At 39.3% G+C, this 18,430-nt stretch overlaps 1 protein-coding gene across 1 annotated transcript in view; it reads right to left on the bottom strand.

The window, feature by feature from the left end:
* Positions 1-5,426, bottom strand: part of plch1 (phospholipase C, eta 1) — a 34,319-nt gene extending 28,893 nt beyond the window's left edge. Inside the window, exons 1-3 of the mRNA XM_053321454.1 lie at positions 5,280-5,426; positions 2,201-2,444; positions 1,694-1,823 (exon numbers count right to left, since the gene is read on the bottom strand). Coding sequence (XP_053177429.1) covers positions 1,694-1,823; positions 2,201-2,444; positions 5,280-5,415 — 510 coding nt within the window. The 5' untranslated portion in view covers positions 5,416-5,426. The remainder of the gene's footprint in view (positions 1-1,693; positions 1,824-2,200; positions 2,445-5,279) is intronic.
* Positions 5,427-18,430: the final 13,004 nt, after the last annotated feature.

Below are 18,430 nucleotides of genomic sequence, written 5' to 3'. Positions count from 1 at the left end.
AGGTAACATTTTTATTTCACAGAGTTCTTTCTATCTGCAAACCCTATCTGCAATGTTGTTCTCAAATAATATGCATATAGTCTAAAATTAGAAAATGTATAGAGCTGTCAGCTGTAAAGGCAGCTGCAGACTGTATCTTCTTTTTCTTCCATCTCATATCATGTCTTCCCCTCTCTCTCTTTCTCATTGATACAAACACCAGTGCCAGTCTTTATGTCACAGACACATTACCTCTCCAACCATTTTTTTTCTTTCTCACTTCGTATCTCACTACACGTTGCCTGAGGACACACACAGCATGGTTCACTGCTCATTTTATCCTACCACCTCGCTCTGTCTGCTCTCCGGGATCCAGCGTCTCCTATTACCTGGCTCTCATGGGGGCCCATTCGACTCACACCAAATCTAATAATACCAGCTAATGCCTCCATCACACTCCCATAATGAGCTCGCTGTGGGCATTTGGGGACTTGATCACAGACAGAATCTACACACAACCAGCAGGATAAATCACTGTGATGGACACCAGAAATGCATGGGTAGAAAACAAACAGAATCAGTAGTATTTTAGGTATTTTAAGGTTTTGCTGCACAAGCTGTTCAGGTGGCAACACTGCTATCTGCCCACGCTTCAATGAAAATAAATGAATCAATTAAGTTTTCTATGTAATCTAAACCCCAAAAATGAAGTGAGTTATAGAGAAATTGCAGTTTAGTTGATTTAGAACATTCTGATGTGAGAAGACTATACGCTAAATGATTCGGTAAAAACAATTGACACTCTAATAGCTCTAATAATTAACTATGTAAATAAAGGTGAAGTGTGTAGAATAGTGGCATCTAGCAGAACAGAATTGAGAGAAATTCATAGGTATTCATGGTGGTTTTAAGTAGTGCATAATCACTTGAAAATAAGAATGAGAATGAACCCTTTATATCTACATAGGCAGCCGGTCCTCTTCTATTGAGCCTGCCATGTTGCATCGTCATGTTGCTATGCTAGGCCAGCACAGATGTAAAAACCATGGCTCTATAGAGGGCCTTTTGCATTTTTGCAGGCACCATGGGTTCTACTACATGCTTGGAAAGGGGCGGGGGTATTCAATGGGTTGCAATCTGCAACCTCACCACTAGATGCCACTAAATCCTAGTCCTAGTACTAGTCCTTTAAATTAGTTGTTCAAAGTCAATCCTGCCTGCTTAAACAGAAAATTGCATTTGTGTTCAATGGATAAACCAAGAAAATGTAATAGTTGGCAATTATTGTCACCAACACCACTGTATTACTGCACACTATAATGTACCTTAGAAAAAACAGTGGATACTATGTGTGGGTCTCCAAGACCAATTTTTCCAAGTGACTTCTATTTTAAAAATTAAAGCAGCCTTCCTCTACCACTACTTTCATCATTTTCCTCTAAAAGTGTCTCCCTTGCATATGTACATTGCACATTTTTTGAATTACACAAATGCACATAAAAGTTAAAAATGCAACAGTAATGTAACATCAGAAACCTTAAATATTCATATATAGGCAATTTTAACATGCTCAAGTTTTACTGAATGCAGAGGCTTGTTACATTTGTGAAGAAGCTGATTGAATGGAGCAATGTATTGTTCTGATATAAAAGTTGTAATCAAATATTATCTAAAACTCAATAAAGATTGTATTAAAATGCCTCCATGTTCTGACCTGGAACATTTGCTTGACCTTCCTGCGAGGCAGATTAACGTTCAGCTTGTGGAGGAGTTGGTAGATCTCGTCGATGTTCAGGAAGCCATCTCCATTCTTATCAGCCTCTTCAAACGTCTGCTTCATCCACGTCACACAGCCTTGTTAAGGAACATTTGGTCAGTAGTTGAGAGATTAAAAGAGTTAAATCTGTCTAGATTTGTTCAGGTGTTGTTTATGACTAGAGCTTGTATGTAGAGCATTGATGGCACAGAAACACCCCTGACTCCTAGACTTTTATTCTAGGAAGATCCAGGACATCTATGGCAGACCAAGTCTGTATGTCTAACCAAGGTTAGAGGTCTCAATAGTATCTCACTTGCCAGATCTAGTGGTATAATGTATTTGTCTGTTTTATTGGCAAGAGGTTTGCCTCTTATGAAAAAAAAAAAAAGTCTTTTGTTTCCCACTGAGCTGAGAAAAAAACCTCATGATAGTGATACATGCATTTCTGGTTCTAAAGGATATTGGTCATGTGTACGCTGCCGTTTGGCCAGTGAGTCCTCATCACTGATCCCGGCCATCAGATAGCGGAGGCCAGTTATCCAGGTCCTGGCCTCTTCTGTATTTGTTGTCACCAAATCGAGGGACTCCATGTGGTTTCCATGGTACACTGTGAAACAGCAGGCTGGGTCGAAGCTGCCCTCTGCATGCCGATGGAAGATGTCTGATTGACTGCCCTCTGTCACTTTGTACAGTGAATCAATGGTGACTAACAGAGAGAGGAAGTGGGATGGAGATGAAGACAAAAAAGAAATTACAGTATAAATGAGAGGAAACAGAAACAATATAATACACTGGAATTAAGTATAAGACACAGTGTTGTACTGAATGGCATGTTCCTTCATTACCATTAAAACATCATTATAGTCATCAGCGATCACTCACAAGATGTCTGAAGATGGGAATAGAGGCCGATCCTTGATTTGAACTGATCTGAGTAGGTAAGGAGTGCATAACCATATCTGCATAGTTCCATGATAGTTGTGGAAAGCTCTTTGCTTTTGGCCACCGCTTAAGGTTTAGGAGCCTTCTGTCAGTCCTGTAGAGGACTTGGACACCTTCAGGGAGGTTGTTGACAGTAAGAAGGACAAGTAAGCTGACCTGCCACCATCTTCTAACCACTCCACCACTGAGGTCTGGATCTTGGTCTGTACCTTCCCCCTCAACCTTACGATCATGGTTGGCCATACCAGGAGCAGTAGCTCCAGATGGCATCACTCATTGTTCTCTGGGTAAACACAAGCATCTCCACCACGGCAAGGTGGCAACCGCAGAGTAGCATCAAACACCATCAACCCTGTAGTTAATTATTTTGAGTCAATACCACACATATCATCCTGCTGCAATAAAATGTATTCTCCCCAATAACGCAGTATTTATCCCTGTTTGGGTAACGTACAGGGGTGCATTAATGAACGGGCTAACCTGGGCTACAGCCCCAGGGCTCTAAAAATTGAGAATGATTATGTAAGCTAATGAACACTCAACCGTAACACATATGATGCTGCACTACAGTGACATCCGGTGGTAAAAGTGATGGGGATGGTGCGACACCAAGAGGCCCCCTCCCCTCCTCCCATATTTTTCATTTTGATACAATGTAACAAAGGCCCTCCAGTGATGTTAATGTGCCCCTGGTAACGTAAGCTAAAAACAATAGTACCCAACTGTATTAAGAAATGATTTAGCCTTTTTCTTATTTTTTTATTTATTTTATAAAAGCATATACAGTATTTATGACCTGTTTTTAAGGATGTACATTTTAAGTAGGAACCAATGAGGCAAGACATTGTTGGTTTTTGTCTTTTCATTAGATTTGTTGGCTATAAGAAAAATAATGAATAATACTAGCCTTTAATGTTGATGTCAATCATAGTCATAGTATAATGACAGAATAATGAAGCATTCAGCATCATTTCAGTGTAAAATACAAAACTGGGAACACAGTAAAGACGTGCATCACTTTTGGACAAATAACCAAAATGATCTAAGTTCCTTACTCTCTCTGATTTTCTTTATCATGTTTAAAAATACACAGAGAAGGCATTTCTTGTAGGCCTCAGAGTGTATCACAGTCTAATGAGATTGGAGTATGAACTCAGCTATTTTTGACTCTGCATTAGGATACAAAATCAGCCTCTAGTAAAACTGTCCTGTTGTGCATGTATGTATACCCTCAAATGGTCGCTTCCCCTCAGTCATTTTTCTCCTCATGTCTCTTAGGTGTGGTTCTTTAACTCCTGTTTAAATTCAAATAAATTAATTAATTAATGACCCTCATCAATGCGCTAATCTGTTTTCTTACAAAGAATGAAGATTTATGTTATTTAATTCCCTTCGTACCCACCCAAAAATATATTTTTGTCATAATACAATCCACAATTGTACAGTGAAAAAATTACAGTACATGCTCTCTTCCATTTACATAATCTCACTGGAAGTAATATAGCAGCCTTAATGTGATCCTGCATAGTCCACACGCACAGATACACTCATATACAAATTCAAAGAACAAGATTTGAGCAGCTGTTTATTTTTTTTAATCATGTGAACGGAGAGGATCTAAGAGGCTTATCTAATGTTGACACATGCTGCAATTTATACACATGTACAGTGGGTTGATTCTGTATCAACCAGTAAAGTAAAAAAATGATGCTTTGATGGGTCCATGAAATCTATAATGATAATCCCTCTCATAGCCAGCAGTGTGGCATGCTCAGTTTTTAGAAATTGAAATAGGAAAAATAGGTTTCACACCAGAAAAAGGAAAAAACAATCTGTGAGCTCATGAACTGTAAAGGATATTTATAACGAACAGTTTGGTTCATTTTTCTTCATTCATCTGTGTTTGGGGTTTTGATTAAAACCTGTATAATCACCACAGTTGGAGATGTTGTCATGTTCACATATTTCAGCAATTTCCATAACTTGGTGAATTACCATTCAGAAAGAAATACCTGAGCTATGAAAATAAGGCTTAAGTTTAATAAACCAGAACTGTCCTTTATGCAATTTTGATGAGCAGCAGCCACAACAGCCACAAGTGACAACTATGGGATCATGTTAAATTCTATGACCTATTGCAACAGTAGCAAAACATAATTTTGATAAGGTCAGTTCACTGACTTCATAATGTCAATTATACAGTAATATCCACCTAAAATGTGCCAACATTGGTATTATTAGCTGTTGGTCCTAGCAGAGTAAAGGTACGGCAAGTAAGGCTTTTGCAGTAAAACAGTGTACTCAACTGAGCTGAACCAAACAGTTCATTTTATCCTTCATGACTCTCCATTTATAGCAACCCTTTATTTTCAAGCGGAAGTGTTTTTCTTTCTTTCTTTCAAAAGCTTTAAGTGTTTAAGAAAGAAAGTAGTACAGACACACAGTGACAGTAAGAGAATGTGTATGTGCACTAATATCTGTGTGTGTGTGTGTGTGTGTGTGTGTGTGTGTGTGTGTGTGTGTGTGTGTGTGTGTGTGTGTGTGTGTGTGTGTGTGTGTGTGTGTGTGTGTGTGTGTGTAGATGCGCGTGCAAACTCACTCTTGGCCTTCTCACTCTTGCGTGAGGGCTTCCAGCGGATGCAAGAGCAATGTTCATCCAGGTAGAAAAGTCTCACCAGCCCTTTGGATCCAGCCTTCAGCTTCACCATCTGTGTCCCGGACTGCATCACACTCATGCATCGCTCCACTGCAAAAGAAAACACACACAAACACAAACACTAGGGTCAGCAGAGAACTATATTAAGACACAAAGGAAACAGGTGTCTGGCTTTATTTGTCTTTCGTGAGGAAAGAAGTGAGACGAAGTGTCACAGTGTTGCACAATTAGCTGAACAGCCAGCAGCTGATGTGGGTCAGAGTCCAAATTGCAACAGAGATGCTACTGTGTGACCACACAGAGCTGCTTTTCTGTTACCCATGGACCTCCTGCTGAAAGCAACTCAGAGAACGCAGTAAGAGAGAGATCGTATCATGAAAGAGAGCTAATGAGTGTCTCTCTGTTCTAAATTTCACAGAGGGCTTCTGGGCTGTACAGAGAGAACATCTCAGCATCACGCTGAGGCAGGTGGAAGCTACATCTGGGCTTCATTCAACACTGTTGGAAATATATCAAAACAGTTTTAAATTTGCAGTGAGGTTTTAAAGGTTGATTCAACCAAATTACTATTTATACATGTTTAAATGGGTGGAGGCACAAATGTGAGACAAATATATATTTGTTTCTCAGATTACTGCCTCCACCGAGGAGGTGGATATAATTTGTTTGTGGTGCTTACATCATTGACAAACTACATTTCAAAAATGTACATTTATTTCCAGAAACAGTGTCCCGCTCACCTTCATACTTAACATTTCTACACTAAGTGCATTAACAGTATGTATGTGCATCATATAGACGCAAGGGAAAACACCATACCTCCCAGTTATAATAGGCAAAGGTTCAATTAAAGATACTTGAAACGAACAGGAGACAGCTAGAGAGGGAAAATAATGGTGCTGCATTTTAAAGAGAACAGAGGGAGTGAAATGATGATTGTGTTTGATGGCTTGACTGCCTGGCACTGTCCAGCATTGCGAAAGGATGAAAGACAAAACTTCAAACTTTTTACTCTTTGTGACAGCTGGTGGCAGGGATACAGGCAGGAATGACAGCAGAGAGACGGTGAGATTTCCATCCTCATTAGTGGAATGTGTTCATGCATGTGTGTTTGTGTTTATAAGTGAGTGTGTGTTGTTATGTCTCAGTATGCATTTGTTTTCATGTCCATGTTTACATATATCTCTAACGTTTTACTTTCCTCTGCTTCAAGTCTCCTGTATAGAATTCATACAAACATTATAAATGGTTCATAAAACACTATAGTATCATTATAAGCATGACACATTATTACTATATTTACATTGATTATCTGTTTTACACCAGTTTGACTAACCTTGACTAATACAATATTCAACACATATCTACTAATTATATCATAGTGTCTATTGCCTATAAATACTAAATAAGGGGATGTAAAGTCAAATGTCACTGAGAAAACCTCTAAAAAAGCAGCTGGATGTTGGGATGCATCTCAAAACATGAGCTTGAGCCAAGTCCTCTAAACTGAAGGACAGGTACAGATACAGATGAAAAATGTCTGTACACTACTTGTGCATTCACAATTATTTCTATTCTGTGTAAAAACAATTAACAAAATTCAACTGCAGATGGTCTCATTCTCTGGGGAAATATATGAGTGTGGTCACACCTGTACAGTATATGTACACAATATGTGATGAAATGTCATACCCTTATATCCTTATTAGATAATGTCCGGTGCAAACCTTGTACATCCAAAACCATTTCTTTTCAGGAAATGGATCCAATGGAGTAACAAGATTTAGTCCCAAGCTTGTTTTAATACTACTCATTGGTTAAATGTTTGTGAAACCCACAGACACTCATAAAGGGAGATCAATAGCATTTATTTATGAAACAATAAAAATTTAAAATGATGAAATATGGAGATGCAAGGTTTTTGTCCAACAGCAATATTAATTAATAAGCAAACCATGAGAACAATATCAGGCCACACCGCGGCTTACAGCAATGGGAGGTTTGGGATAGTTGTCAACAACTCCAGAGCTGCTAGAGAGGAAGATGTGTATTACAAGAAATCACAATCCTCTTTGACATGTTATTCCTGAATGTGATAGAAATCTATCACAACATACAGTTTAAGGTAGTAGGCACAGCTACAAAGACTGATATGAAGCAGCATACACACAAGCAATGATTTGTATAATGACACCTCGAACACCTTTGTTGACTACAATTATTTCATAACCACAAACCAAGCGTTACCTGGTACAATAATGTCAAACACAATCCTGCCTCTAATTTGAATCCCAAACCAAAAATCGCTGTGTAATCAATAAGGACAATAAACAGCAGAGACAACATTTACACCTTAACCTACTATTTGTATTGTGTTATTTGTACTGTATTCAAACCACTCATTAATGGTATATCAAAACTAACAAATATGTGTTTTCCAAAATTCTAAGTTAATATATTAGGTATAATATGTATCCTACAACTAATGTACACATGTTTTTGGCCTATGAACACAGATGTTATTTTCTGCACAAAATCAAAACCCTGTTGGAAAACAAGCATGAAAAATCTGGCGAAGGAGTCTAATGACTCAAAGTCTTCAGGCTTTACAGCTACAAACTCTGAACAGCCCTTTTTGCCCTTAGAGAAACTGAAGAAGCTAAATGCTTTGACATTGTGTGACTTTTGTCAACTATATTAGGACACACACAAGTGCACACACACACACACATGCATGCATAAAAAATATAAAAATGTATATCTGGAGAAGACATGGTTGATTATCTTCAAAGACAACTACAGTCAAATCTCTCAGGGTTCCAAAACACTTATTTAAGCGTACTTAACAGAGCACACACCAAGCAGAGTACTGGTTAACAAGCTCTCTTTCCTGAAGATAGGCTTAGCAATGACACTAATTCTGCTCGCGATATGATGCTCCAGGGACACATACTCATATACACACAAGCGCCTCCCAAAGTGCAGGACAATTGCCAACAATTTGTGAAAAGAAGAGAAACAAACTGCCATGTAATTAATACAAGAACTTTTTTACCTACATTAAATAAAGACAACATAACTAACTTTCTAAGTATGTCTTACAGCTTTCTTGCATTCAGTGTTAGGCCTCTTATGAAACGTGAGGGAGATGACGCAAAGGTTCTCTTTTTAATAGCATACCGCAACTCTATGCTTGAATTTCTACACAGTATAAGTCATTAATGATGAGATCATCTGAAATTATGATAATATGATTTCTCTTTCTGAACCAGACTGGGTCATATTGGTGTAATGGCTAAAAGCATCATGAATTTGTTTTATCCAGCACATCAGGACACATGGCAGCTTTCCAAAAACAGAGGACTAACATGTGCAGGTATCATTTCATTGTCTATCATTACTTACCTTGTTCTTGTCAAAATACAACTTAAAAGTGTCAACTTGATCCCTATCATTGCCTTCTCTTCTATTTACCCCCATTTTTCTGCAGTCTATCTCTATCAGTGCCCTCTGCATGTATTCTCTAACCAGAGTCAAACCAGAAGTGTCAATAATAAATGCAATTTATGTATATAGCTCCTTTTAAAAGAGTTACAAAGGGCTTTACAAAGGAAAAACTAAACTTAAAACAATTCAGTATAGAGAATAAAAACTGTAAACAAAAAAAACAAAAACAAAAAAACATTGCAGAACTAGAAACACAAAACTTAAAAAGGTACGTTTTGAGAAGTGATTTAAAAGATGTAAACAAGGCTCTTCTGCAAAATGGGGAAGGACTCTTGTATGGGAGGACCATATACAATTATTTTGGATTTCTTTTCATTTAACTGAAGAAAGGGACATCCCATGCTTTATTTCCAATAGACAAGATATCAGGTGATGGCTTGTGTTGGTTTCCACAAAGGTTTTAATGGAGCATACAGTAGATCTGCATGTCATCAGCATAACAGTGATAAGGACCCTTATGTTTACAGATAATGTGACCTAGTGGAAGCATGTGTATGGAAAACAATAGGGGGCCAAGGATGGAGCCTTCGGTAACACCACAAGTCAGAGGGGCCACTGACTACAACTACTTAAAAACAAGTGTTATTTAAATCAGTTGTTTCCCCGATGCCAATCCTTTTTTCAAGGCATATGTAAACCTGAAGATTGAGAGGCAAGAGGACCATTGGGGTTAATATCTGCTCAGGAGAGTGGAGCTGCCTTTTAACCAACAATGAGAACTAATGTAAGTGGTTCTCAAATGACCAGTGATGGTTGCATCATTTTTGGTGAATACAAAGTCTGTGCATGTGCGATTGTTCATTCACTGTTGTATGTGTGTGAATGTGTAAAAACTCATCATCTCTGTCTGCAAAGAGCAGAGACGGCAGATCAAAGCTTTGTCTTGCCACCGAGGCCCAGGCAATTCAAACATATTTTAATAGGGTAGGTGATGGATCCGCCTCTGTGATAACCTGACGAACAAAGCCTGTCCTCACTTAGATGCATACAATAAAGGTTAGGCTGGGACAGCAAACACATAACACCTGGCATCACATTATCACCAACAACAGTTTTCATTCATCACTTTCAATTTTAACTGTCACTTTTAATCTAAACCGGCCTGTGAATCTCCTCTGCCATATCTGTACCGTCATTTCAATGAGTTTTTAATCTACTAGGGCTAATATTTCAATTCTTGCTCTGAGATCTCAGTTAAGATTTGGTATGAAGATGATGACTGGAAAGAACCACAGTCGAAAGGTTTATTATAATTTATTCAGAACTACATAAATTCATATTCAGCAGCATCTGCCCAATCTTTCATGCACTATTCATATGACACAAGGCTCAACCATCCTGACTATCTCAGTCATTTCTGCTGCTGATGAAACATAACAAGCAAAGCAATTAAACCAAAATTAAACTGTCTGAATGAGTGGGGGCGTGGCATTGTCATTTTTCACTTAATGCTCTAAGCTCTCATTACCTGAGCATTTGTTTAGTGTGGTGAACTTTAATCAATATGTGATTCAGTTTTGGTTGATTGACTGGCCATAGGACAAGATGAATGACATTTACATGTAATTGTTGCTATGATGATTGATAAAGCACACAGAAATCAATTTACAAAAAATCTTCTCTTGCATGTAATGAGCAACGCCTCATTAAAACAAGCTTTCTGTATGATCAAAGTTATGGTAACAGAGAGTGAGTGATTCAATCATCCTGGGGATACTCTTGATACATAAACATGAGCTCCTGCTCTTTTCCTGTGCTATAAATAGCAGCAGCAAGCAATATGTTCAATATACAACAAGTGTGTCCACATGCACACACATTTTACCAGTGGAAAACCACCTGCATAGTATAAAAATAAGAAAAAAATAATTTTTCAAATAAATAATAATAATAATAATCATAATAATAATGTTTTAAAATAAATTATCTTGAGCAAGATACAAGTCAGTCATATCAAGTATAAAAAGGATATAATGCAGATACAGAGTTTATGAGTTTTCTTACTGTAAGGCACAGTGAGTTATAGTGTCCAGACAAACATGCACTCACACACACATTAACTTACCTATCTGTGTAAGCCTACATTTCTGTGGTACAGCCACGGTGCCACCAATATGGTAGACGTTCCGTGCCAACAGGGTCGCTACAGTTAACACAGCTGATTTTTCTGAAGGACCATTAATAAGGGAGGATCGTTCTTTATGAGCAGATAAAGCAGTAGGACCAAAAAGTGAAGAACAAATTTCCTCCATTTGCTCTGTGGAAAATAACAAGCCAGTTAGAGTCCACCTCAGCTCAGTCCCAGTATGTAACACACTCCACCTGTAGCTACAAGCTCGGAAAATACAGCTTTTCTTCACATCAAACTTGACAGACACTCCAGACTTGCTTCAGACCATACGTTTCAAACTCCAAACAACAAGCTAAAAACCCAAAACTCCTGCTGTTCATCCTGCTCTGTACTGTGTTCTCATCTCCCTCATCTGACAGTCTTCTCCCTCAAAACACACACATATATTTCCACCTATCTCAGAGTCATCCGTTCTCCACTCCCACCTCCTGCTCTTGCCATCCAGCTCTCTTTGATATTCGCAGGTCTCTCAGAACTTGTATAGCTGTGTCAGTGTGGTTGTCAATATGCCACATACAGACGGATTTCGGTTTAGCATCCAACAGCTCAAGTATTGTTGTGTAGTTTATGCCGTGATTATAAAGAGCAGGGGAGGAGAGTGCAACAGATGTGTGTGTGGCTATGCTCATCAGCAGTAGGATACAGGGATAAGAACGATGACATAACGTTCATGATAATGCATTAGTGAAGGTAAGACTTACAGTCATGGGTTGACATGTGGGGTGTGTGCGCTACAGGAAGAGCCACTGAAATACTCAGACAGCACATCTGTCCAACTCTAAATACCCTTCTATTTCACAAAGGCTTTTCCCTCCTGAGGGTGAAGTCCTCTCCGCCTACGCTCTACTCTGTTATGTCATTTCCACCCACATGATCAGCAATCAGTAAAGTCGTTTATAAACTTCAAAAGTAACCCAATACCATAAAAAGGAGTGTATAGGCTCACTTTGACTATGTTATTTCTTTTTGCATGTTAACTGATGTCTGCACCATAATGATCTATGGGGCAGCGTAAGCAGCTTTAGAAAATAGATAGATGGATGGATGGATGGATGGATGGAAGGAAGGATAGATGGATGATTTGGTGGGCTCTTTCATTCTTCATGTTGTGTACATGTAACATCAATCAGGTCAGCCTTCGTGTGCCATGTGATGGAGGATCGAGGATTGGATGCTAACCACTCAAACAATACTGATGAAATGGCACTGTAGGGGGGGACTGGGACAAATGACTACTGACCAATATCCAGAATATTTCTATATGTTTTCAGATTTTTGTCATACTTTCAAGGCAGATATGTGGTAATAGTGCCTGTTTTGCATCAAAAACAGGCACTACGTTTGTCAATTTGTTAGTCCCTTGCATTAAAAAGCGTGTTTTTCACCAGCTGATTAACCAGTCCTTGATGTTAGATTTTCCAACCATCATCTGAACACACCATCAGGGTGGCTTTTACAGAGCTCATATCCCTGGTATGAGAAACTTTTATTACCTCATGACAATTATGTAACTTGATATTTCAAAAAATGGAGACTGCAATTAATGGGAAACCTGAGTCTGGTGACTTTCACATCTCATACCTATTCATTTTTAAATTGTGATTAAATGAAGTGAAAGAGAGGGTCAATGTAAACACACATGGTATGTTTAGGGAACTGTTTAGTAATGTCAAATGATTTTGACTAAAAACTAGTGTGGCCCTTCTGAATAGAGTGAACAGTACATCCATTTTGAAGCTATTTTTAATGGTGACTCAGAAATAAGCATTATTACCATCTGGCCACCGTCTGCATGGGAAGTCTGCAAGGTTTTATATTTAACAAATTAATATTTTCTTGATTTCATTTCAATTCTATTATATTTTGGTAATATGTTGAAATCAAATTGCTTGCTTTTTACAAGCATAATACTGAACATGCACAAAAAATATGAAATGTCTATTTTTCAGATTAAATAAACGATGATTTTTAATATCACTGCAGAGGTGTAAATCAAGGATGAGGAACCCCAAATGATACTTCATTTAATCCCATCATATCTTCTTCTTACCTCTGAATTTGGGGTTACATCATCCAGTCTCAACCCTCTTTCACTGTTCCTCTCAGGACATTCAACAGCTTATGAAATCAAATTAGTGACATGCACAGCTCTGTGACCAATGATGACTTCTGGATAAATGTGTGGGAAAATCCAGCTGCATCATGGTGGGACAAATGCCAGCAGCATAGATGTGACAGATTGAACCTTGGCAACATAAAAAACTCATGTCATGTGCTCCAAAAGTGTGATGGCCAGTGAAGTGACCACTGGGTGTCCATATTTATTCAAGTGTAACAAACAGACTAACAATATAATGAACAAGCAGTGAAGTGACATTTCATTGCCTCATTTTGTTTGCTGACTTGTTCCTGTTCAGGGTCACAGAGGCCTGGAGCTTTCTGCAACATGCATTGGGTGGGGGGCAGGGAAAAAGCCTGAACCTATTGTTAGTCGGAGCTGACAGAGATAGACAGACACTCAAATGCATACGTACTGGGCTGCTTCAGTCTCTAATCCACCTGATGTGTGTCACTGGAAGTAAACTCAAATGAATCCAGCAATCACATGCAGGCTCCTCTACAAAAGGAGCAGAACCAGACTCTCAGCCACAGTTCAAATAATAATAATAAAATAATTGCAATCTATTCAAATTTTGCCTCATTAACATTTTTAGCAACTGTTAATGCAGTGAATGAGTCTTCTATTGTGTTCCTCATTCATCTTTTTCAATTAAAGTTAATTACTTTGCATCAATGTGTACAATGTATATTAGCAATAATCAAAGTTTAAGTAAAGGAAATAAAACAGGTCCTTTATCATTTAGTCAGTCTTTAACACTCAAAAATTCAGATCTGCTCCAGTGCAGATTTTGGGTGGCACCCATGTGTAAGTATTGATACCTTAGGGGACAAATTCTAAATTCTAAACACTTTTTAAAGCAAACTAATTACACAAAACCTGCACAGAAGAAGTCAAAAAATATTTTGGTAAACCTTATTGTTCATGACATAAAGGGTGAGGAAGCACAGGAAAATGATGAGCAAAAAGAGGGAAAACACATACGCTCTTATCGCATAGTCACTCACGTCGCCTAATTAAGAGTGCTCAAGGCAGCGCTTAAGTCGCCAGTGCTGGAAATGAGTTCCCAGGTCTCCCTAGGGTGTAGCGCGAGAGCGGTGCCGGAATAAAAATAAACACATGACAACTGCAGCATGATAATGCATTCACCAGAGATGCTACAGGGGGCTCCCCGGGTAGAGGAATTCAGCCCTTACATCAAAGCAGGGAACTGAAGCCTGCATGTGTGTGTGTTTGTGTGGGTTTTGTGTGTACATATATAGTATATAGTGATGTCAGCTTTCCCTACAATGTCCAGGCTTCTTCTTTCTTCCTCCAAAAGCCTGCATGGCTGGGTGACTTTAAGTGGATTGAGATACAGTATATTTGCCAGCTGTGCCAGACCGCACTGTAAACTGTCTCATCTCAAATGCTTCACAAGAAATGTTAAAAAAGAAACCATAACTGCCTGCCTGCCATTTCATTCCAGCACACAGGAGAGGCCTTCAAGTGTTTGCTACGTGACAAAAGGGACCAAGCTTCTGAGTAGCTTATTAATTGCTGAGTGGATAGAGGGAAGTGAAATAAAAGCCAGTAGTTATGGATAATTTGCTTCCTATATCTCTCTCACACAGGTATATAGAACACTATATATGCACTTACCAACTGCACAGATACAGCTTTATGCTCATGACAACCTAAATAATCTCATTCTGTTTACGAAGCTGAGGTTTTACACTCACTTCTTATATGCTTAATGCATGAAAACAAGTGACATACCAGCAGCTCAAGTCAACATGCGGGAATACATACAGTAAGTTGTCATCAGTGAAATTCTATGTAAATATAAATGACAGTTCTCCAGGAAGACATGGGAGAGGCAGAACAATAATGAACATGGCACTGTTATTTTTTTCTGATACTGCCTGAGTCTTATCGTCAATATCAAAATGATACTTGTTTTGATACCTTCGTTGGAGAAATGTGACTACATAGTCTAAAGTTGTAAAGAGATTTGATTTAAATAAAGATATCTGTAGATAAATTTGATACCAGCAGAGGAGAGGAGAGGAGAGGAGAGGAGAGGAGAAATGTGTTCCCTCCCATGATGTCTGTTAGCTGTTTCTCTGCCCTGGAGCAACAGAAAGGAAGAGGTACAGACAACAGGGGAGAGAGACAGAGAGAGAGTGAAAAGAAAGGGAACGTGCTGAGATTCATCATCAGCAGTACAGGAGAGACACATGAGGAAAAACACATTTTACATGGAAAAGCCATTTCCTCCATGTGGAGGAGATTAGCAGCCATGCATGCTCCTCCAAACCTTTTCTCTCTCCATCATTTTCTCTCCTTTTCTCTCTCAGCGAGAGCTAGTGGTGCCATGCAAATCTTCTTCACAGAAGTGTTGCCAAAATGAATAAAGAGGTAGCCCTTTTGTTCATTGAGGCAAGCAGGGGGCTTCCTCCTCACAACCTAACACACAAACATGGGCACTGCAGGGGAGAAGACTGACAGTTTGACACATCCTGCTTTCTAAGTGCCAATTCCATATTTTGACAGTGTATGGGAGATAGCAAAAGGGTCACTCTAGCCCAGGGACTGCTGGGGCTTCAATTCTTCCATCAAAGCTGGACCCAAAGCTCTGTCACAATATGTAGTGCTCAACATATAAATCCACCTTGGTTATTGAGCTATGGCATGTGGTAATGCTATGTGGTGTGTCAGTCTGCATTTTCTTACCAAACATTGCAGTGACAGAACATATAAACATCTCCAGAATAGTTTATTCAGGATCAATCTATAATTTTGTTGTCTTGTTTTTCCATGCTGCCCCCCATTTCCATTTTTTGGGGGTGGAGTGGGGGTTCCTTTCCAAAATTGAGGATCTTGGTATAGAAGAGGTATTGCTGTACAGATTGTGAAACCCCCTGAGTCAAATCTGTGATACAAATTATTGCATACAAATTATTTAACACGGTTTCTCTGAAATGTGCATAGGATGCAATACTGCAAATGAGTTAGCACATCCACACCTATGTGCTGGATGGCCTGAGGACAGAATAAGTCGTGTCAAATCGATAAATTAAGAGGCTTTTCTGCCCCCTGGTGACAAGTACAAAGGCGCATATTCAGCACCAGGGACAGTTTCCCGCTGCTCCACTACTAGCCCTCATTAAGAGCTCTGACAAACTGGCAACATCAGCCATCCATTTATTCACATGAAAATATATTTACTGAGTGATATTATGTAATTAATTATGACGTTTTATAGCCTTGTGTCAATACAATTACTGAACCATTCATGCAAATCAAAATAGTCTTAAATTAAGATTCCTTTGTCAAATGTTTAGAGCGGCGTGGGTGATTTAATGTCTCCACAACAAGCGCAATGGAGAATTTACGCATGGGCATCACCCTGTTTGCATTGCATGCTAGCTGACACCCAAAAGAATGCTTGCAGCACAGAATATTCCTCTCCATGTGAGATTAAAAGATGAATTAAATTACAATAAGCTTAAAATTGAACACTTACCCCTTTCCAAACTGAGATTTCTGCAAACTTCAAGTTCTGCCATTTAGGATTGGAGTTGTTGGTCTCACAAGATCCCTCCATGCGCTTTGGACATGATTTATATTCCCTTGATGTTTGACATACTATTAAAACATGCCCGAGTTGTCAATATCTCCATCATGATTGGATGCTCAGAAGAAGCGCGCTATGATGATAAAGTGTCACTTTATCCAAAAAACAAGCCCCAGACAAACTGTTCCTCCGCGTCTGCCACTCTGTGTGATCTACGGAGTGGATCTACAAATCACCAAACCCTCTCCCCATCCACAGCCTCTGCGCGCACAGCCTCTCCTCTCACCAGGCACACAGAGGCAAAAACGATAAGCCGATTTTTCGCACGCTCGATGGACCGACAGAGAGGGGTTGCTCATAAGCAAGCGCTTAATACTGGCGCGGAGTGAGCCAGAGTGAATGCTGCGCACAGCAGTGGCTTAATCACCAGAGTTGGCCATTTGGACATTTCATCAGGTTTTCCAGACAGTTTGGCTCTGATGTTTGGTGACAGCGCAGCTCCGTTTGAATTCCCCACCAAAAGGAACTCGTGCCACATCCGTTTGTTTGTTTTTTTGGCAGCTATTCCTCGATGTGTATACTCAGAAGGACCCTATGACACACTTTACGCTCTCAGACTCTCTCTATGCAAGTGTAAATGCTTCCTCAGAGACTCAGTAGGAGACACGATATCAGGGACGCATTGTGATACAGGGTCAGAGTCTCAGCAGACAGACAGAGAGAGCAAGTTCTATATGTTGTTTTAGATTTTATGGGGACAAAAAACAAGCCCCCTGGATGTAAATGATTCATTCAAGACTTGGTTTAAAAGTTAAGGTAAGTTTAGGGTTATATTAGATTAGGGAAAGTGCTGGTTTTGGTTATGTTAGAATAAGTCTCAATGCAGTGTGTGTGTGTGTGTGTGTGTGTGTGTGTGTGTGTGTGTGTGTGTGTGTGTGTATGTATGTGTCCAGGCTGGAGTGTATCATTCCATGAAGTCTTTTCCAAATGAAAGTAAAATAGGCACTAACAGATTAGTCTTGTTCATTGGTCCAAATTAAAGCCATGCAATTTAAGATTGGAAGAGAATTCAAGCACATGCACACTACACACACACAGGCCAGCACACACAGCTTTGTCCAAACACCTAAGAGCCAGAGGCAGAGGTTACCAAATCGATTAGTGCTGTCTGGAGGAACAAAAAGTCATGTCTGAACAACCGTGTCACCCTCAGCTGATTTTGTGTGTGTGTGTGTGTGTGTGTGTGTGTGTGTGTGTGTGTGTGTGTGTGTGTGTGTGTGTGTGTGTGTGTGTGTGTGTGTGTGTGTGTGCGTGTGTGTCAGCTATAAGCAAGTACCTGGGGCTGTCTAGTGATTGCTCACTTTAAGTGTAAACCTCTCCCCATCCACACCTGCCTGATCACAGACAGTTTCCAACCCCCACTTTGAACCCACTTCCCACACTGATTTATGTACCATGGCCAAACAAAAACCATCTTCTCCCCACTCTGTAATTCACAAAAGACTGGAAGCAACTGGGAGGAAGAGGAAGAGGCATATTGAAGCAAAGCCATGTGGAAAAGAAATGGGAAAAGAAAAGAGAAAGAGAGAGGTTTACAAGGTTGTTTTGACTGACAAGAAAGGACAAACTGTCCCAGGAATTAATTAATGAACACAGACAGAGATAAAAAGGGTTTGAAGTTTGGAGAAGATACCTGAAGAAGAAAAAAGGAATATCTAGCATTAAATGCTATAATAACTCCTTTATTCACAGACATTACGCTCTGTTTATTTTCCATT

This window comes from Scomber japonicus, chromosome 6 (assembly GCF_027409825.1).
Source record: "Scomber japonicus isolate fScoJap1 chromosome 6, fScoJap1.pri, whole genome shotgun sequence".
Taxonomy (NCBI): Eukaryota; Metazoa; Chordata; class Actinopteri; order Scombriformes; family Scombridae; genus Scomber; species Scomber japonicus.
This window is presented reverse-complemented; position numbering and strand designations above follow the sequence as displayed.